The sequence below is a fragment of the Spinacia oleracea genome, chromosome 3 (assembly GCF_020520425.1).
Source record: "Spinacia oleracea cultivar Varoflay chromosome 3, BTI_SOV_V1, whole genome shotgun sequence".
Classification (NCBI taxonomy): domain Eukaryota; kingdom Viridiplantae; phylum Streptophyta; class Magnoliopsida; order Caryophyllales; family Amaranthaceae; genus Spinacia; species Spinacia oleracea.
In genome coordinates, this window is record NC_079489.1 from 24142827 (window position 1) to 24164449 (window position 21623).

A 21623-nucleotide genomic window follows, 5' to 3' on the forward strand; every position below is an offset into this window, starting at 1 on the left:
GATTGATTAAGTAGGGAAATTTTGACATTTAACTCATATTGACCGGAATCCGTAATAATTCATTAAAGGGTGGTGTTACCTCAACAAAAAGTATTAGGGTATACATTTTTTTCCTCCAAGACATACAACTATTAGGATTTTCCAGGTCAGAAACAACCAAATTTCTTTTCAGCCCGTTCTCTTCGCTTGCTTTGGCTTTAGGTGTTAATTTCAATAAATCTACACTTTATAAGTGTAGCGAACTTCTTTTGTTCAATTATTTTCTCCTTAGTAGAGTTGTTGAGTTTGCATCGACAAGATGTGTCAGCGTTTATGATGGATGTGTCATGTACTCATGTGTGTTGTTCAAGAACAGACTCAAATATGAAGCATCTAAGGCCGGTAATGCCATCTATAGCGTTAGATACAACGGCTTCCCTTCAACTGAAATATGCGTTGACATCGAATGATAGATTGTAATTGTAACACATATCTCTAAACCTGACCAGCTTGAGCCCGACCCAAGAAATAGTGGGTTTTAGGCAGAATTTTAAGGCCCGTTTTTCAAGCTTGTCCAAAAAAAATGGCCGCTTTTGGGCAACTTAAAAACTACAATTTTAGTTATAAAATCGACCGAGTAAGTGGCTCGAAAGCACGCTATTTTTTAGCAATGGGTTTTGTGCACAAAAAAATCAAGGAAAAATTACTTTTAATAATCCAACCTTTAAGCCATTAGCCAAAATTAATCCAACCTTTTGATTATTTTTTATTAATCCAAGCTTTATACCCCTTTAACCTTTGTTGCACCTTACAAGTTACCAACAAGCTTAGCCGGTCATTACCAATGACGTGGCATTGTACCGTTATTGTGGGACCCATTTCCACCATTATTCTTTAAAAAACCTCAATTCTGGTCATCCATCCCGGCCCTTATTTCCTTCCCCTGCTCATCTCCTTCAACCTCTTCCTCCCCTTCGTTCACCATCACCACTGCAAATAGCTTCTTCCACCATTTTTTTTGTACATGTAAGACCTTTTGAAATTAGAAGAGATATACCGTAAAAGGTAAAAGTAGGAGAGAAATAGATGACCAAAAAAAATAAAAAATTTGTTTGATCGAATTCATCACTCTGTATGAGTCTGTGAATATTTGGTGAAAAACAGGGGAAGCTTGAAATATGTATACAACTAACTCATTGGAGATTGTATGTGTGTTCTTGCCCACTTGGGTTTTCGTCATCTATTACTCTACTCTGAAATGATGTGCAATATGTAGCTAATTGTGGTCTTCATTACAATGCTTCTCTTCAGAACTCCTTACAACAGACTTGCAGAAGTCAAATTTAAGCAAGCTTCAATTTTTTTGAGACACCCACAAATTTGTTTGAAACCCAGAATACATATCACTTACATGGCATTGCTTATGATCCCCAAACTCCAATTGGTGACCATCAATCTCAATTGGGACATAATGCACACCAACTGTTCGATGCAATGTCTGATTCAAAAGTTGTTACTTACAATCACTTACTCTTTGAATATTCTCGCAGTAATAAGAATGTGGAAGCTTTGAATTTATTCTTTGAAATTCATAGGTTAGGTTTGGTGAATAATGGGTCGAGCCTATCTTGTGCACTGAAGGTGTCTGGTGTTTCAAATAATCAGATTGTTGGAAAACAATTACATTGCCATTGCATTAAATCGGGTTTGGGGGTGGATGTTAGTGTGGGTACTTCTTTAGTTGATATGCATATGAAGTTTGATAATGTGAAAGATGGAAAGCGTGTGTTTGATGAAATGGAGGTGAAAAATGTGGTTACTTGGACTTCTTTGCTTTCCGAATATGTGCGACATGGATTGGTAGAACAAGCATTAGAGGTATTCACTCGGATGGGAAAGGAAGGGATCAGGCCTAACCCTTTTACTTATGCAGCTGTATTCGGGGCTTTGTCGGAATATTATATGATTGTTAAAGGGAGTCAAGTTCATGCGGAAGTGATAAAGAGTGGTTTTGAGTATTTTAATCCAGTGGCGAATTCCTTGATTAACATGTATGCAAAGTCTGCGATTTTCAGAGCACCGTTCGCTTTTTTCTTCAAATGGAGGAGGATGTCATCGGGTACAGTCGTGCGTCACAATTGTAAGCAGTTATGGCGGGGGGGTGGTGTAAAAGGACAGTATTGAATGTGGTGGGTGAGAGAGAGTAATGAAGAATACGATTTTAGGAGGGAAACCAAAATAACCAAAGGTCAACAGATATTTTTGACCTTTTTAGCAGGTTACCAGTTTTTTGGAGTAACAAAGGTTAAAGGGGTATAAAGCTTGGATTAATAAAAAATAATCAAAAGATTGGATTAATTTTGGCTAATGGCTTAAAGGTTGGATTATTAAAAGTAATTTTTCCAAAAATCAATGTGAAGTTTGGCCTGGCCCGACCCACATATTGGACTGATCTTTTAGGTCACGATCCGACTCGTCTTTTGATCAGGTCTATATATTTCATGTTTTATTAATAAATACGTTGCATGATTTCAGAGTCGTTCTTGAATATATTGACAAATAGTTTTGAAGACCGTGCGATGCATAAGTTTTTTAAAAAATGAATTACTAAATATGATATCTGCGGATTTTCATCAAACAACGTATTATCTATAATTCATGAAGTATAACTGTAACTTTAGCACTTAATGTCATACCTACTCATAAACCAAATGTTGAAGAAACTGATCATCTCTGATCTATATACTACGTATATATTATGTCGTTTGACAACGATCCTTGCTAATTTGATTTCTATGCATGACCTAACTGTATATATAAAACATACTACTCTATAGTTCAGTCCTAATTAAATTCTTCTTAAAATTATATTTTTACTTTTACTGTAATATAATAATATATGCCAACAATAAGATAACTTTATATACATAAACACGATAACGTTTGATTTATCTCAGTTAAAAAAAAAAACTTTTTTGTGCCACTATAGATGTCATGTAAAATAAAAACACATAACTACCGTTGCACGTATGAGATCCAAATCTAATACGGAGTAAAATTGAAGTAGAAGCCATAAAATGCAATCCCTAATCTGATGAGTCATTAGTCATGACAGGGAGAACATAGATAATAATTTGGGACCAAAAATACAATTTTTTATATTTTAAGCAGAGATTAACATGACTATAAACCAAAAGAATCCTTCGTAAAACACACTTTCAAACCTTTTTTTTAGACCACAACTCCACTATCCTCCTTATCATTAGTACCACTTTCTCTCTCCTCACACTTTTCTCAGTAAAAGAAGACATTACCTTTTACTCCCTCTCCTTTTTCTCCTCCATATTCCCCAAAATTTCCTTTTCTACAATTTTATATTGTCTAATATTTTTAAATATTTGACAAAAAACAAAAAGAAGTTGATTTCTGCTCAAATTCCTACATTGCTACATAATATATACATGAATCAATATTGCATTGCTGCGAAATCTCCATCGTTGTAGTATGCAAGTAAGTTGAAGTTCTCCCCTTTTTTTTCCCTTATATTTTTAAATAAAATAATTTTGTTGCATAATTTATATATTCGAGAAAAACCCATGTTTTATGGGCAAAAATAGCATAAAATAATTTATGAGTATTTGTTGGATCATCTCCATTGTTGTAGTATGAGAGTAAGTTGAAGTTCTCCCGTTTTTGTTTTTGCTTTTTTTTAAAAAAATAATTAAAATTTCGTTGCATAATTTATAATTTCGAGAAAAACCCATGTTCTATGGGCAAAAATAGCATAAAATAATTGCTGGGTATTTGGTAAAAACACAGATTTCTGGGTAAAAAATGCTTTGATTATCACACTACCTTGTTTTTCTGCTGTCTGTTTGTTGGCTCTGTCTTCTATACTTATTTTGCTGTTTTTTGTGTGTATCTTTTGCAGTTATTGAGAAGATGATGGTGCCGGAGAAGTTGGTTAACTCGGTAACCCAGTGGCCGATCCTACGGCTGACTCGCCGAGTTGGGGTTCTAGTTTCGGTGTCACTGTTAGCATTGTTGCTGGTTTGGAGCATTGATCAGTCTATTGTGTTTGATTTTTGGAGGTACCCAAATCAAAAACTTGCTAATAATAGTAGTAATAGTAATAATCCTCAAAATTCTTCATTAATTGTTGAATTTAATGCTACCCGTATTGAAAATTTCAATGATAGTAATGTTGTGTTGCCTAGATTTGAAAACCTAAATGAAGTTTTAGTTAACCCAAGTCAGAATGATGTCAATATTTCATCTGGGTTAGACCTTAGCATTGTTGTTGGTGGTGGGGGTGGTGGTGATGGTGATGGTGGACAGTTTGAGGGTGTTTCGGATCGAATTTCGGGTGAAATCAATCCGAAAGACGAAGGTTTGAAATGGATTTCAGTTGAGTTTGAGCAGAATTATAGCTCAAATCTAATGTCTAGGTGGTTGGCACCAGGAGGTGAGTCTTGTAAGGATTCTAAAACAGTTGATATTAGGTTTGTCGACTTTGATGATGGGAAGGAAGTTGTGTTGTCGACTGGGAATGCTCATGAGGTGGTTTTTCAAGCATTGGATGAGTTGGGAAACCTTCATTGTGTTGGAGATGATTATTTTGAGATTGATTTGTCGGGTGAATTATGGAAATCGCGGCCACCCATCAAGGATTTAGGCAATGGGACTTACTCATTCACTCTTCAAGTTCATCCTGATTTTGCTGGGACTTATAACCTCACCATTATCTTACTTTTCCGGCATTTTGAAGGGCTGAAGTTCTCGACTTCTAGATTTGGATATGATCAACAGCTTCGAAACTTTACTGTTACATTTTCTAAATCTGAAGGTATGTTGCCTGAATTGCAGTTGTGTACAAAAACTGATTTCAATAGGGATGTTTGGACGGGGAGGTGGACAAGGCATGGTAAAAATGATGCTTGTGAAATAAGCAGTGATGGGCGGTATAGGTGCTTGGAGTTTGACTATCCTTGCACTAACCCATGGTGCAATGGCTCATTGGGAATGCTAGAGAGTAATGGCTGGGTTTATTCTGCTCATTGTTCCTTTAGATTGCTTTCTTTTGATGATGCTTGGAATTGTTTAAACAACCGTTGGCTTTTCTTCTGGGGCGATTCAAATCATGTGGATACAATCCGCAATATTTTGCACTTCTTTCTTCGTGTTCCATATCAGGAACTAGATGCAGTCTCTAGGCGTTTTGACAAGACTTTTACAAACCCAAAAAACGAGTCACAATCTGTTAGAATTACAAACATCTTCAATGGTCATTGGAATATGACCATGAACTATCAAGGCCTGAATTCACTATCAGATGAAGGATATCGGGATTTGGTGAAGAGCTTCTTCAATAGGTCTGCTGTACCTGACACTGTCGTATTCAATTCAGGTTTACATGATGGTATTCATTGGCATAACGTTAGGGGTTTTATTCGCGGAGCAGAAGATGCAGCTACATTCTGGAAAGAGATTATGGAAGGGGTGAAGAAGAGGGGTTTAGCAGTATCAAATTTTATCTTCAGGTCAACAATCACTACAGGAGGATATGCTCGAGTTCTTTCATTCAATCCTAGTAAAATGGAGGTGTTTAACGGCATCCTTCTGGAAAAATTGAAGGCAGCCGGTTTGGTTACAGGGGTTATAGATGATTTCGACATGACATGGGCATGGCATTTCGACAACAGGTGCAATGATGGTGTACATTATGGAAGATTTCCTGCGAAATTAAAATGGAGAGATGGACAAATTGGGCACCAATATTTTGTGGATTTGATGCTTGGTCAAGTTCTGCTGAACGCTATTTGTGCAGGATGATCAAGTTTTTTGTACCATAGATTGATTTTTCAGCCCAAATTACTAGTCTGGGCAAGTGGTAACATTTGGTAGATAAGAGTATACCACGCATTCAGCTAAAGGAGGTTCATTACATAATGTGTCAATTTTTTCATTATTCGAGTTAAATATAGGTTATGTATATGTTAATATTTCGTATTCTTTAGTACTCCCTCCGTCCGAGATTAATAGTCACGCTGATAGTTCCATTTGAACTAGTAACGTGACAACTAAACTCAAACGGAGGCAGGACACTACACGGTTCAGATTTATTTGTATTATTTGGTGAGACAGCCATGTTTATTCCAATTCCAATTCCAATTCCAATTTGTTTGAGGAAAGTTTGCCGTTCATTCCTTTGTGATTCTTTTTATTTTAATACTCCGAAATACTAATAATATAATAGTAGTCCATTTGTGGCCAAGTGTTATACCGTGTTTGGCAAATCTAATTGACTAAATAATATTCTACACCGGAATAAATTTATTATTGGAAGCATCCTTTGATCAGAGATAAGCAGCACTAAACAATAAATGCTGTATGTGTCAAAGAATGAAATTTGATGGGTTGACAGCTTAATAATTAATGGGGGAATAGCTTATAGATGGATCCACATTATTGGTTGAGTATTGTTCAGTGAATTGGAGTAAAGGCGTAAAGCCAACAACCTACGCGTTTACTAACCCGTTTTAGTTTTGTTTTTTTCTTTTCTTTTCTGACATGAGTAAAATTTACTTCCCACCTATGGAACAAGTATGAACGGAAATTTCATTGCTTCCTTCCTGATCGTAATCATCGCAGTGTAGTTGGATAATCAAGTCCAACGTAACTATTGGTAAAAATTTAGCCTCATATTTCACAGATCTTAAAATTAATGTTACCAAATGAAATATCATGGTATAAATCTGGCGACTCGTAGTAGAACATACTTCTTCTGTAATATTTTGTTTTGTTACTCCCTTTGTATTTTTACTTGCAGCACTTAAATTTTGGCACTACGATGTTTGAATTGAAATTTTTACCAAACTTATACTTTGTATTAATCAAATGTTAATGTAAAATGTTGTTGGATTAGTCACTGTACATATTTTTATAATTCTAACTTTTTATAAATTTTACAAATATAAAACTAGATATATTTAATAGTCGAATAATGCATTGGTAATATATCGGTCCAAGTAAAAAAAAGAATGAAGTAGTTTTTGTATAACTTATTAATAGATCTTCCGGTATCCTAATAAAATGTACCATTAATGTAGATAACTTTTATTTACCATAATATTTACGAACTAACTTTTGGGGTTTTATAGCAAGCATGTGGATTGCGGAGTCATCTTTGACTCAAGTCACTTGTCAACTAGCTCACAAGTTCTCTCCAACTAACATGTTGATCTCCGTCTTCCGCTTTTTTCTTTCTTTCTCCAAAATTTCACAGGTTGTTGGAGAAGCTTTGTTTGTCGTCCCAATTTCAACTTCATCTCCTGTATGAAAATCACTGCCAATAGTCGTGCACATGAGAAGAGTGTGCTACCTTTACAACTTGTTGTAAGCTTCGTAAGGATCTCTAGAGATCCAAGTAGGTGTACTTTGTCAAATTAAGGAAGCCACTGGATTGGTCTTATGTCTTATGTCTTATGTCTTATGAACCACAAAGAAAGAATTTGGTGTATAGCTCAACAAGGTTAACAGTAAATTTAGCAATACACCTAGCAGTGACCATCACACCGTGTTGATACATGATACATCAAGTGCTAATGCCAGCAGCACGCCCACAGTTCCGTTAACACAATTTCACAATTACTGTGTGCAACTAAAATTTATCAAACTATTCAACTCAATAGTAAAATAGGCAAGAAATTTATTCTCATAGCTGGAATGCCATACTGAAGAGTTGTGATACTAATGCATACAGCAATCTACCTTTATGTGAAAATTTTACCCTCAACATATCTGTCTGACACCAAGCAGACCTCTAACCATCAAATTCCAACAAAAAAAATTCAGAATAAAAATACAAGAAATTGCCTGTTGTAACATATTTTCCTTGGATACCTACTACTAACAACTAGGTATATACATGGTGTGGGTCTCAGCTGTTGTATAGGTATATGTACAGCGTGCCTATGATCCTATCTCTCCTTATGACTGGCCAAAACTCCACTCCCTTGGTACTTCCATGGAAGCTCAGTTCCAACTTCCAACTCATTGATTCCAAGATTTTAAGAATGGCTTTCCAGAAGGATCATGTAACGACGAAGGTTGATGCCCCAAGCCCATCCACCCCATGTTGGGGTTCTTCAAGGTAGTGGAAGAAGCTTCACCACCACTCAAGTAGTCAAATGGAGAGCCTGTTTGCGCCAAACCACTGCTTGTCATGGGGATTCCTACAGCTATTTCTTGTCCATAATTTGTCGGTGAGATCATTTGCTCAGTGGACCCCACAGTGCTGTATGGGACCCGGGGACGCAAATTGCATTGTGACAGTACACTATAGAGGCTCTGGTCGTTACTGCTACCACTTCCAAGATTCGGGGCTGGGAAAACTGTAGCATCCGACGTTGTCGTTGACCAGCCACCATGAGCTCTGCTTTCGTTACCATACCAGCTTTGATTTAACATTTCCCCAGAACCCAATTGAGGAGGCAGACTTGGGTTTGAAATACGGGAATTACTCCAATCTCTCGCGTTCAGGGTTGGAAAATTTTGTGGCCCTTGAACAGAATACCTATTGTTATCAGAGTAAATTCTATCCTGAATGTTCTGATGCATATATAGCTCACTCTGTGCTTTATGCCTATGATGATCCAATCCAAAAGGTGGCTGCAACGGCTCCCGAAAGTGGCTAGGGAAGGCAGACCCCATGATAACATTAGTTGGATGGAACTCAGAGCTAGGCTGCTTTACTGGTTCCTGATGAAAATTGTCACGCTTTATTAGAGAATGCAGCAGCTCATTTCTGTCTCTATTTGGATAAGGATTGAAGAAAGGCATATGGCTTGTATGCCTGTTTAACAGATCTTTGGTAGTGTCTTCTTCAGGAATATCAGACTCAAGATCAATTAAATGGGTTGGCTGTTCTGGAACTACTTGTGGATGCCTGAGACGGAGTCCACCAGAACCAGCATGCAAAGTAGTTGGATGAGCATGATAAGATTCAGGAAATCCAATTGAAGACCACATGTTCTTCAGTGATGAGCCAGACAATGACATTACCCCAGCAGCATTAGAAGCAGTAGCAGAGTTATGAGTCCCACGGTGTGACATGGTATGAGATGCTACAGATGTCAGTGCAATACGCTGGTTAGGAATGGAACATCGGCCACTTGTTTCAGAAGTAACAGGATTATCTTCTGCATTTAGATCCATAGGAGTAAAATCCTCATTTTCATTTAAAGAACGATTCCCCAATGAGGATTTATTCTCTATTGAATTTGAAGAGGGATCAAAAATCTTGTTGGGATTCTCCATGCAGGATGGATCGTTGACATTTAAAGGAGGATGCTGCAAAGATTGATTCCCTATGGAGGCCGATGGATCAAGCTCCTCTTTGATATTTAGAGGAGGATGCTGCAAGGGTTGATTCTCCACGGAAGCAGATTGATCAAACTGGTCCTTACCATTTAAAGGAGGATTCTGCAATAATTTAGCCTCCATGGAAGCAGATCGGTGGAACTGACCATCGATATTTAGAGAAATATTCCGCAATGATTTGGTTTCCACAGTAGACGAAGGATCAAAATCTTCATTGACATTTACCGGACGATTCTGCAATGGTTCAGTATCCATGGAAGAGGATGGATTAAACTTTTCGTTAACATTTAAAGGAAGATTCTGCAAGGGAGAGTCGTTCTTTAAAGAGCAAGGATCAGGATCCTCTTTGTCATTATCTGACATGGAATCCTTACTTGCCGCCGAATCATCATCTTGGTGGTCATCTGAAGTCTCGTGAAATGCTTCCCCATCCTCATCATGAGTAGGATCCTCATCATAAGGATTGACCAAATTATCGTCCTGATTTGATAAAACATAGGACGCATGTTAAAGAATGTGAAACCCCCAAACCACAAATGTAATAACCAAAAGCAGACAGTTGATCCAAGTAAGCCCCCAATGAAAGATCACAAACCTTTGACTGAACCCCCATTTTCTCTCTGATTTCTTGACATAAAGAATCCATAATTTGTTGCTTCTCCAATTGCTTCTTTCTCCAGTTTTGTAAAGCAGTTGGAAGATCTTTGTTCCCCAGATTCAACCTAAATAGGGAGGATCGTCAGAACTTGTAGGATTATAAACTAACCAACAGGCCAGATAAAACAGCGACATACCAATACTGATGGATTCTCTTCTGCTCTTCTTCCACAAACATCTCATACGGTTTAACATTGGAACTATCAAGGCCACCTAGCAAACGAGTAAGAGCCTTAGATTGAATACTTGAGCCAGATTGCTTCATACTCTTAACAAGTTCATGCTGCTTCTTGCTAATCTGAAAGACGAAAATGGCAGGTCGTAAATTCCTGATAATGAAAACAGCATGTATGTAATATTCTGACCGTGGATGGACATGATGTTCAAATCAGAGTATCAGACAAAAGATGCAGAAAATGTAACACCAACACCCAACTTGGACAACTGCAAGAGAAATAATCAAGTATTGGAGTCCATTTTCTATCCAAAAGAAAAAGAAAACAGCTCAGAGGAAAAGGGAACCAAGCATGTACTCAGCGTGGCAACAGGGGCGGCGGAGAGGGGGTGCGAGCGGGGCGACCGCACAGGGCCCCCCTGTCAAAAGGGCCCCCAAATTAAATATCTAATTATTATGTCGCCTAAACCTTACAAAGAATCTCTCTTGGCTCAGTGGATAAGCATTAAATCAGTTGCAGCAAAGGACCGGGTTCGATCCCCGCAGTGCTTTATTTTTTAGCTTTTGAAAATTTAGTTGTCAAGATCCATTAGGCTGGACCCATTTCTACGGTTTTTCTCTCTTCTTTTTCTAATTTATTTTACTTTTTACAGTTTTACTCCATCACTTACTTTTCTTCCCTTTTTCAATAAATTCCTCGTTCTTTGCTCCCAATAATTCTCAACTTCTAATATTTCTAAAATTCAAGTCTCCATACCAATAAATTCATAGTCTCTTTCTAATAATATAAATTTCAAATTTTAAAGTGTTTTTTCTATTTTATTTTATTTCACTCTTTCAAAAAATTTATTCAGTTTCTGTGTGTTTGACTTATTGTACTATTAACATTGATGAATATTTTTAAATACAAGTACAAAAAAAGAAAATAATATGTCAATAGAGAAAATGGGTTTTTAAATGCTAGTAACGTACACCACAAAAGAAATACCAATGAAAATAAAATTGATCCTTTATTAATTTGAGTTAAATAACTTCAAAGAGAGGTTTGTATCATATCCCCTCGAAAAAGAAGAAGTAATGTTTGTTCGTGAAAAAGGCCCCATTTTGTGAAATCGCACAGGGCCCACGATATCTTTGCCACGCCCCTGCGTGGCAATGCACACACACATGCATAACCATGACTAACTCAAGAACAAAAAAATTATTCAACAACACTGGATGGAGAGGATAAACACCAGGCCATCCCCAGCCCTGCTTAGTGAGACAGGATGAAATTGCAATATTTCTATATTTGGCAAGATTTACTAACCACCAAAACTACTCTTACGGCCTTACTTAACCATACCCCATAGTCCTATACATCGTTAATCACCACTCCACCTCCCTCTCTGCTTCTGCAAAATGCCAGACAAACCCCTGCCTCCTTCCTAGACCACCAGGCCTACCACGATACCACCACCTCCTCCTCCCTCCACTTGCAGCCACACTACCCCCACCATAGTCACCCCTTTCAATCCCCCCAGGAGATCCAAGAAGATCAAAGATGTAGATCAGATTGAAGATAAAGAGGAATGTTGGTGATCATTAAGATTTGGAAGGTCAGTCTCACTACCTTACGGCCTTACGGCGGTTGCGGGTATCTGCCATTCAGAAATGCTTCTGAAAGGATCTACTTTAGCTGAACCTGAGAGTCAGCTAAATGCTAATATCATACTTCATCATTATTTCGGCAGCAAAGGATGTTAATTAAATGACGTTTGGGCATTTTTCCTTTTTGTTTTAGGCGTGGGCTATGGTGGGGGTGGAGAATAGAGGGACATGGTTGAGCTGGTGACTTTTGTGGCTGGGGTGGGTTGGCTAGGGTCTATCATGACTGGGTGTTAGGGTGGGCAAGTGGAGTGGCTGGGCGTGGGGCAAATAGGGGTACATGGGTAATACGAAGTTAATAAATCGTTCTCTCTTTTCTTTCCCTTAAAAAGTGTCATTCTCAACTCTCAAGTACTGCAATTTATCAAATGGAGGAAGTACCAAGTACTAAGTCAAACACGCTCACATCTTGAGGTTTTACCGCTTTACGTCCTCTTCATCAATCAATAGCTCCGATCTGTTAAAGTCGTTATAGGAAGAATTCTAAAGAAAACCATATCTGCAACAAAGCTATTCTCTTGTAAATGTAATAAGAAAAAATGTCATTTGCCCTTCCTCATTTGCCATTCAAGTTAACATACTATAAGCAGGGCCGGTCCTGACTTTTTGGTGGCCTGTGGGCGAAAAAAAAAACTGAGGCCCTTTTAATGGTACGTGGACAAAAAAAAATCTCATAAATGTGATGTACTTTCTGATCGAAAAAATGTATGTAAACAATTGGCATTTCACCTCTTAAGACTTAATACTACTCTATTCTAATTAAACTAGCCAAGAAAAATTAACTCTATTACAAAATATGAAGGCTTGAATACTTTCGAACTTGTGCCATTAAACATGAATTATATTCTAATATTTCAAACATTCAATTTAATATAAGACAAAGTTTATACAACAACTTGACCTCTTCAAATCTCAAAATTGGATGAAAGAAATGTTATGAATAATTAAAGGATAACGAAACTTAAATTTGAAAACAACAATGATGTGGTAACGGACCATTTAGCAAGTCGGTAATAATTTTTGAAGTACAATAAACTAAAAATCAATTATTTTTTCTAAACTCCAAATTAAAACAAGGAGTGTGATTAGATTAACAAAAGAAGAAGAAAACATTATGAATATAAGGATTGTATATGGCCCTACTTTGTGGTGTTCATTTGGATTCAAATTGGGTAATAGAACATAATTGCATAGTTAGCAAATGAGAAATAACAAAAATGAAAAAAAAAAAAATCCAAGCAAAATTAAGGCTGGTAGGGAGTCAAACTCGGGTGAGCATACTAAAATCACACTCATACAGACCACTGGGCTGCGTTTCCTAATATAAACAAATTTGCATGAAATATTATAGATCCAGACTTTGATTAGCTTAAGTGATATTGGGCCTGTTCCCCTGGGGCCAAGGGTGACGGCCCCTTATGCCCTGCCCCAGGGCCGGCCCTGACTTAATCGTAGTCTGAGGCTCACAAGACCCTTTGAAGAAGTTTACTAATCAAGATACAGCCTAAATGCAACAGCATTTAGCAACACAGACAACGTGAACAGATATAGGGCAGTAGTAAATATATAAGACAAATAGACGCCTGTTCAACAGAGCAATCAACTCACAATTTAAACACCTGTTCAATACAGCAATCAACTCACAATTTAAACGTCTGTTCAACAGAGCAATCAACTCACAATTTAAAGACATTTTAGCATACAAAATCTGCAGGACTCTTACCTTCACGTAAGACATATATTTGGCACCATCATTAGGGGTTATGTTGGGCTTCTGCATTTTTTCTGCTTTCTTAGGTTTTGATGAAACCTTAGAGCCATTAGGAGGCACCATCGACTTCTCATGTTTGTCCTTAAGGTCCTGATTGCGTATCCTGACATGGAATTATACTTCTTAGAAACCAAAAGAGGCAAACTGCCAACGAGGTCATTGTAACAATGTGATAGGGACATGGTAAAGACAGTAAGGAAGAGAGGAGAGAGAGTGTCAAACAAAAGACAACAATCTCCTCTCTTCCTTCTTTACTATCTCCCTGACAAAGTCCAACAAAGCCTGACTAGAACGTACAAATAAGTTCCATCACAAGATTATAAATGCTTCACACATGTCTTTGAGGTCGAAAACAAAAATTTATGTAATGAAGCAAAGGTGGATCAAATGGATCATCAACAACCATTCATTAACATTAAAATTAAAACAAGAAAAGAACATGCAAATTAACTCCAATAGAGATAACCCATTGGAACCCTTAATCCAGAAGTAGAATATATCTGATTTGTTTAGATGGTGATACAAGGACTCAGGGAGCCTTTTTTCTTATTTTGAATAAAAACGGGAGAATTTTCATTTAAATGTCTTATGGAAAGAAACAACACATCAAGATATCCTTAGGAACTTTTGACATTTACCTAAATCCTTGCAAATTCAGGGAAAATGTGTTAGACAACCACCCTTGACTGAAACATAAATGTAAAAGCCCAAGGCTCTGAAAGAGGCTTTGTATAGAGATATCATATTAGGCTTTGCTGATTGACCATGAAAACAGAACAAATACTGATCTCATGGTATTTATTTCACTTAATCTTCGGGACACCACATCTCCGGCCAACCAGTCATTGATGGTTCTAAAACCGCTAAGCTTAGATTACATGCAATAGTACCTACAATTACCACTAGAAAAATATATTAGAAGATCACCAGGCCATGAACCATTGTTATGGACGTTAGGTATCATTTCACCTTCAAATGGCCCCCCTTTAGCAGCTTCCACTTAATTCTAGTTGCATTTTCCGTAGTTTCCTACTTTACACTTATTCAAATATCACAAAAAGTTTAGCTTTAAAAGAAAAATAGTGACAAAGTACTTGAGTAATATCTCACTTACGGGGTTACCATCTTTTAAATTTGCTTTCTCTAAAATTAATCAAATTAAGGGTGGTTCCTATTCACCTGATTTCCACTTAGTTTTTCTGAACTTATCTTATATGAACTTATGTGAACTTAACTAAACTTATTAAAACTTATCAACTTTTATTTTAACTATAAATGTACTTGACCAACCTTTATTTTTCCTGAAATAAGTGAAAATAAGGTGAATAGAACAAAGCCTAAATGGAAAATCTATCAAAACATGAAGGGGTTACTCATGACACTTTGAATGTGAAAAGGTACTTAAGGGTGGTTTAGGCACATTTTAAGTTGAAGCCAGTTGCTATTTGGGCTTCGGCCTCGTAGCCCTGTTCAGTTTTGCGCTTCAATGCTTCATTGTTATGAAATTTCTTACCTTTAGCAAAAAAAAAAAAAAAAGTTGAAGCCAGTTAGGAGAATAAAGGAGAGATTCACGGGTGGTTTCGTTTGACTTACCCAATAAAAAGAATTGTACAAGAAACAAAATTAAGGCACAAATGATAGCAAAAAGCAAGAAGTATTCTAATACAGGAAAAAAAAAATGGGATGTCACTTATGATAAAGCAGATCTATAACTACCTCTTCTGGATCTCAGCATCTCTAATGACAGACAGCTTTTGGTTGTCACTATAGTATAATTTCTCATCTGCCATTGAAGACAAAGATTCAGACATAGCAGCAACATTCTCACCGGGTTTGTGACATTTGTGTCCGTTTGCATCAGACAGAATAATCTTCTCATGCCTTCGTGATCTGCTGAATAAATAAATTACAAAAACTTCAGAATGCTACTATGTGATGCCGAAATATGACTCCCGGGGAAAACTGATTTCATTTATTTACACATGACGGTTCATCTTATTTCAAGTCCTTGTTACATTTTTCAGCGAATCACACGTCAAATAGATAGCACCAGAACTCACACCTGATCACCTTAAAATAATCACATATTCACCACCATCTCCAATTAGAGAAGTTCAAATAAGTTAGCTTGGACATAAAAAAACATCAAATGATAGCACAAGTACCTTTCTTAGTTGTTCACACACTTTAGAACATGTTCCTAGAACTCATAATAGATTAACACAACGACTTCTTCCAAAAATTTCTCAAAACACAAACGTAGCAGATAAACAGATTGCACAACTAAAGCTAATAAGACAACAACAACAACCAATGCCTTATTCCCAAAAGGTTGGGGTCCGTTGCATGACCCAAAAATCTATCCGTGGTCATTCACATAGATCCTCTTCTTCTATTCACTTCTATCAAGAGCTATATGCTCTTACACACCCACGTTCTTCATGTCATTTTTAACTCTCTATCCAAATCATCTTTGGCCTCCCCTTAGTTTTAAAAAGCGTGAAGCGCACAAGGGTCCTGGAGTCTAGGCGCAAAGCACAAGGCGAAAGCGCACGCCTTCGTAAGCGAAGCGCACCTTAAGTGCCAAAAACCTTTAATATCATTTCTAGAACATATTTTATACTCAAAACAACCTGATACTCATATTATAAATGAGTAAATTAACAAAGGAACGCATAATCCATTGATCCTAAGGAAGGTGTGTTTGACCCCTCCTGGTAGCCATCTGAATCAACAAACAACTGTCCTATAAAACCTGAAAATATAAAATAAAAGCTATGGGGGTGTTTGGTTAGGAGAGGTTTTAGGCAAAAAGAGATTTTTGGGGTGAATTAGAGGTTTGACCTTTAGAAAAAGCTAATTGGGAGTGTTTGGTTAGGAGAGGATTGGAACAGAGTTTTGGGGTGAAAAAGCTAATTTTAAAAAAGCTCAATATAGGAGCTTTTTGCGATTAGAGGTTTGAGAAAGTGGATGAAAATGACTATTTTGTCCTACTATTGCCTATTATTACAACCACTATCAACTTTGGTACCCTACATATTTTTCTCCTAAAAACATTACTCACACTTCCTTTTTTATTTCACCATATTTACTAGATTCGTTTTTTGTTGTAATAAATTTTATATTAGTACTTTGAAGCAATTGAAGTATATTGTAATCATGCTTAAAATTTCATTAGTAATATTTATCTATTTGAAAAATATATATCATTAAAAAATTTAAATAAAGAACAATTTTTTTTTTAAATATTATTTTATTTAGTCAGTGTTTATTAGAAAAATATAGAGAGAAAAAATTAACACAATAAAATATTTGTCTAATATTAATAAGAAACAAAGTATGTCAATGTCCTTAATGGTCATTTTACATATTAACACCTAACAGCTAACAGCTAATTACCAAACACTTTTACACAAATAGCTAATGTAACCAGCTAGTCAAATCATCTAATGCAAACAGCTAACGGCTAAAAACTAGTCAAACCATCTATCAGCTAACAGCTAACAACTCCTAACCAAACAGGGCCTATATAAATAAAAGAGCCTTTTTTTTGAGGGGAAAATTAAAGAGCCCTTAGACAAATAAATAAAATTGAAAGACAAAAGACAGAACTGAAAGAAAAAACAGGGCCCGTAACAGGGGACAAAAATACAAAGAAATAACAAATAAATAAAAAAAGAATAAACAGAGTTGTATTTTTTGAAAAAAGAAATAAAAAAATTTCCGGCAAGGAGGTGGCTGGAAGGCTAGAGAAATCCGGCAGCAAGAATGCATCAAGAAATTGCGGCTAGGGTTTCCTCCACAACCCCCAAAATACGGGGCTTAATTTTATCTCTCTCCTAAAACTTCTATTCTCACCAGGTAGGCAGGTACACTGGGTCAAAAACAACTAAAAAAGGCTCATGTGATACTCACGTGCTCTTTCTTACATTTCAAAAAGTTGTTTTTCTAAAGCTGTACCAAAACCATAGAAGCGCAAAAAAGCACGCGCCTCCTGTATATTGCTTCACCTGTTCAAGCTAGAGCGTTTCAAGTTGCGACCCAACTCTCCCCTCACTTTAAGCACGCCTAGGCGCGCTTTTTAAAACTAGGCTTCTTTGAATTCTTCATCATCACAACCCTCCACCTTCATCACGGGTGCATCCTCAAGTTGACGTCTCACATGCCAAAACCAACACAACCAACTCTCTATTTTCTTATCCTCATATTCCTCAATATCCACAACTCCAAACTTTCAGAAAACTACATTCCTAATTCTGTTCCTCACTGCACACACTCAATTCTCAATATACGCATATTTGCTACAGTTAACTTCTTAATATGCTACTTTCTAAATGCCAAACATTTTGACCCGCATAATAACGCCGATTTGATGGCTGTACTTTCCTTTTTACCTTAAAGCACTACGGTCAAGCCATAACTCAATCTATTAGTTAAATTCTCATGGATATCTCAATTTCTTTGTAAATTTGATTTACCATAATATTCACTAACAGGTAACTTCTCACCTTCTCACCATCTAATGTCACAGCTACTAAAATGACACTTCATGTACTCATGAAGGTTTATCCAGGCTTAGATTTAACTCTCTAGATTCTAAATTTTATCTCCATCGCTTCAACCTTAGTTTTAAAAGGCGTGACGCGCACCAAGGCGCAAAAGTCCCTGGAGTCTAGGCGCAAGGCGAAGGCGCGCGCCTTTCGTACTCAAGGCGCACAATTTTTTAATTTTTTGTGGTATTTATTTTCTAAAAGAAAATCAAAGTAGTAATACTTGTTGCCACAAGTAATTACAATAAAATCAAAAGCCTTTTTGAGGGAAAAAAACAAACAAAAAGGGGACTAAGGAAGGCTTAAGTAACTTTGTAGGCACTCGGCCACTCGCTATGCATTTAGATTCCCAAAATAAGTGCGCAACGCCTTACATAAAAGAGTTTAAAATAGAAAAAGGAGGATTACAGTAAATTTTAGGGTTTTCAAACTAGTAAATTCTAACTGTTAAGGCATTACAGTCACGTGGCTTTGGCCTTTTTAAAAAAAAGAAATATTACTTAACAATAATCGGAGCCTTATAACATAGGGCGCGTAAGGCGCTGTGCCTTGAGCCTGGGAAAAAGGCGCAAAGGCGCCTGACTTTTGGAGGGTGCCTGACTTGTGCCTTGAGCCTAGGCGCGCCTAGGCGCACCCAAGGTGTGCTCTCTAAAACTAAGGCTCCAACTCGACATTAAGCTCAGGTCTAGTCTTATCCACCAATATGATTTTTCTACAAACAATTGACATCGTGGTATCTCATCTTGAATAAACTTTTTTACTTCAAAGTTCAAACCCGTTCGCGAAGAGGAAAGGACTTAGAAGTTAGAACAAATCCTTGGCGTAATCTAATTGTTAAAGGTAAATCCTAACAAACAAATCCGGACATTTGTTTTCACACTCAAAATCTAAGAGCCACAAAGAAATAAAACTACATACAAATATTTTTAAAAACATAGATGAGATTAAAATAAATTAAAGCAGTAAGAGCAAAACCATTGAAGGCCATGAGGCCCATGAACCACATTAGCCAACTCAACCGCTGGTAACAGGAATAATTCACCACATATTCAAAATCCTGTATAAAATGTCTGACACAGATACATAACCTATAGTAGGCTTTCGGCTATTTTATGAATAATTTCCATGATTTGTCACCAAAATGAAATATCAAACGTCCATACCCATGTCTAAGTGTGGAGGATCCAACACGTGTACTTAGAGGTGAAACAAAAGATCCAAGTAACATTAGCTTAATGTTCCGAGAATGTAGCTGCCTTCATGTTATCGATTGGAAAAAGAAAGTACTGGTCATTTTAGGTCTTCCTAATCAACATTGAAATCAATAGATCATTTAACTTCTTAGGATCAGTTATATTTTCAGGGCCATGTGAGAGGTAAGACTTGCTTATATAGTAGACAGCTTATTTCCAAAATAGAAAGCACAACCAACCTAGACATGATCTGTTGAATTTCAGCTTCAGGATCCTTTGAGCTTGCACATCTCTGCTTCAAGTTCTGCAAATTCCTTATCATGCTGCCATAAAATGCAAAATACTCTATGACTCACATAATGCAACATGCTAAATAGTGAAGGGGTAAAAATAACAAAGAATATTAGAGAAATACTTGTCATGATATTGTTGAATCTCGGAATAGTATGCTTTTTTATTAGTCTTAAAGGACTTCTCATGTTGAAGAATTGTATCAGGGTGAAGATCACCAGAGCAAAGCGAAGAGCCCCTGCATATATTTACTTGCATGAAATCATCTACAGCCCAATAATAATGTTAACAATCAACATAACTCAACAACAACCACGCAATATGAATCCTGTCACATGCAAGATTGGGGAGTTCCTATGTAGCTTGATTCATGAGGCCATGACAAGTCAAGCCCATCAGAAAGTTGTCCCCAGAAGACCTCCCGTAAACAATAGTTTAAAAATAGTATAATAGTATAATATTTTCATAAACAATAGTATAATATTTTAATAAACAATAGTTTAAAAATGAAAATACAAAGTATTCTTGAGAAACCTCCCGTAAAAGTTCTTTTGTGATAGATGCAAATGCATAAGAAATTCCTGCAAAACCCTTAATGCTCCTGAAACTTTTACCCTGGTCTTATTTCAATGTGTATTCAAATATTTTTTCCTAACGCATTTTACTCAAACTATCTAACATCTAGGTTAGGAGGTTGCACAAAGAAACGAATGATAGCAAGAATGTGCAAGTCTAGAACAACCAGAAAAGCTACCATCTTTAGCAAACATAATCTCACCATTTGAGAAAAGGGTTCCCAAAACAGAAGTTGTCACCAGTAAACAAAGCTTGTACAACTCCATCCGCTCCAGGTCCAGGAGGAAGAAACTGCACAAGGAAATTTCTCTCCTTTTCTGTTAAAACAGATTGCCAAACCTGCAATTTCAATGATATACTCAACACTCATAGCACACACCAATTAACCAAATAACACAAAGAAACAACAATTAAAGACAACAAAACTATTATTTAAAGACAATAACAACCCCTTCATAAAAACAACCAAATAACACAAACAGGGCAGTTGTTTAGTGGGATAAGGAGTGTGGATAAAGATTACTCTTGCGGGTACTCATAATTCCAATCCTCCTAAACAAACGATCCAAAAAGAACAAAACTTGAAGACACACAAATGATTAATCAAAGACAATAACAACAATCACCTCATAAGAAAGAACATCAGCCAAATCATTCAACTCAAAGACATCCTTCGGAACGGTCACAACATCGGCCAACTTAGCATTACTACAAGGAGCAGAAGGATTAAAAGGAGCTAGATGTCTCCAAGAAATCCCAATTTGATCCTCTTTAGCAACAACCTTCTTCCCATTATCATCCCATTTAAGAGATACATGAGTATTACAATTAAAATCATATTTAGGCGATCTCAAATCCCTCTTTTTCGCCTTATTATACTGCTCTTGAAATCCATAACCAAACGCCGCAGTATTAGAACTCAATCGCCTTTTACGCTGATCAGCCGCCATTGCCACCAATGTTAAAACATTCAACAGTGTAGCATTTTACACCAATTGTCGATTTTTCTGCACAGAATTGAAAATTTAACACTTAATTACAAATTTCTCAAACACCCACAGAAATTAAATAAAGAACAACCCAAAAAGATACTAATTTACAGTGAAAAGAAAATTATGAGAAGAACGTACAAAGAAATTGCATTTAAATTTGTGCCGAGGACGATAACTGAGGATGAGATGGGTTCCCGAGGAGAGAGAAAGTAGAGTGTTAGGGTTTGAGAAGGGCGGACATGGAAGGGGTGTCAAAGGAAAAGATGAGAGGATTGGACATTGAGGTTGAGGTTCGACAAAAGCCACATTCACTGTAATTTCCACCCATGGTACTTTTTTCTTTTTTTTTGTGTGTGTGTGTGGGTGTTTTTTTGGGGTGGTGTTGAGTGTGTTTGATTTTCATTGAATTGA

General features: G+C 36.8%; 3 protein-coding genes across 6 annotated transcripts; 2 read left to right on the forward strand and 1 right to left on the reverse strand.

The window, feature by feature from the left end:
• Positions 1–1473: 1473 nt before the first annotated feature.
• LOC130469576 (pentatricopeptide repeat-containing protein At2g27610-like) lies at positions 1474–2716 on the forward strand. The gene is made up of 2 exons (XM_056838943.1): positions 1474–2098; positions 2661–2716. Exons 1-2 carry the CDS (start codon positions 1474–1476, stop codon positions 2714–2716), a joined length of 681 nt encoding a protein of 226 aa, XP_056694921.1.
• A 470-nt stretch (positions 2717–3186) lies between these two features.
• Positions 3187–6156, forward strand: LOC110791184 (uncharacterized). 3 transcript variants are annotated; one of them, XM_021995932.2, is made up of 2 exons: positions 3187–3489; positions 3911–6156. In XM_021995932.2, the coding sequence occupies exon 2, from the start codon at positions 3922–3924 to the stop codon at positions 5809–5811; it is 1890 nt and encodes a 629-aa protein (XP_021851624.1). In that variant the 5' UTR covers positions 3187–3489; positions 3911–3921; the 3' UTR covers positions 5812–6156. The 3 variants fall into 3 exon arrangements, with proteins under 3 accessions (XP_021851624.1, XP_056695941.1, XP_021851625.1); XM_056839963.1 differs by having other exon boundaries at positions 3204–3806; XM_021995933.2 differs by having other exon boundaries at positions 3204–3650.
• Positions 6157–7667: 1511 nt separating this feature from the next.
• Positions 7668–21588, reverse strand: LOC110791186 (uncharacterized). Of its 2 annotated transcripts, none has more exons than XM_021995935.2 (10): positions 21351–21588; positions 20847–21227; positions 20423–20559; positions 19769–19882; positions 19593–19676; positions 15327–15500; positions 13563–13713; positions 10155–10315; positions 9956–10082; positions 7668–9840 (listed from the first exon to the last, which is right to left on the reverse strand). In XM_021995935.2, the coding sequence occupies exons 2-10, from the start codon at positions 21168–21170 to the stop codon at positions 8032–8034; spliced, it is 3081 nt and encodes a 1026-aa protein (XP_021851627.2). In that variant the 5' UTR covers positions 21171–21227; positions 21351–21588; the 3' UTR covers positions 7668–8031. The 2 variants fall into 2 exon arrangements, with proteins under 2 accessions (XP_021851627.2, XP_021851626.2); XM_021995934.2 differs by having other exon boundaries at positions 15327–15503.
• Between the last annotated feature and the right edge of the window lie 35 nt (positions 21589–21623).

Bases quoted from the DNA above. Each gene is read 5' to 3' on its own strand.
- LOC130469576 (XM_056838943.1), top strand. From the start codon at position 1,474: ATGTCTGATTCAAAAGTTGTTACTTACAATCACTTACTCTTTGAATAT. The intron at 2,099-2,660 runs GTACAGTCGTGC...CTGTAACTTTAG, and splicing joins ATGGAGGAGGATGTCATCGG to CACTTAATGTCATACCTACT.
- LOC110791184 (XM_021995932.2), top strand. From the start codon at position 3,922: ATGATGGTGCCGGAGAAGTTGGTTAACTCGGTAACCCAGTGGCCGATC.
- LOC110791186 (XM_021995934.2), bottom strand. From the start codon at position 21,170: ATGGCGGCTGATCAGCGTAAAAGGCGATTGAGTTCTAATACTGCGGCG. The intron at 10,316-13,562 runs GTAAGAGTCCTG...TTCGTCTTTCAG, and splicing joins AATATATGTCTTACGTGAAG to ATTAGCAAGAAGCAGCATGA. The intron at 10,083-10,154 runs GTATGTCGCTGT...CTCCCTATTTAG, and splicing joins AAGAGAATCCATCAGTATTG to GTTGAATCTGGGGAACAAAG.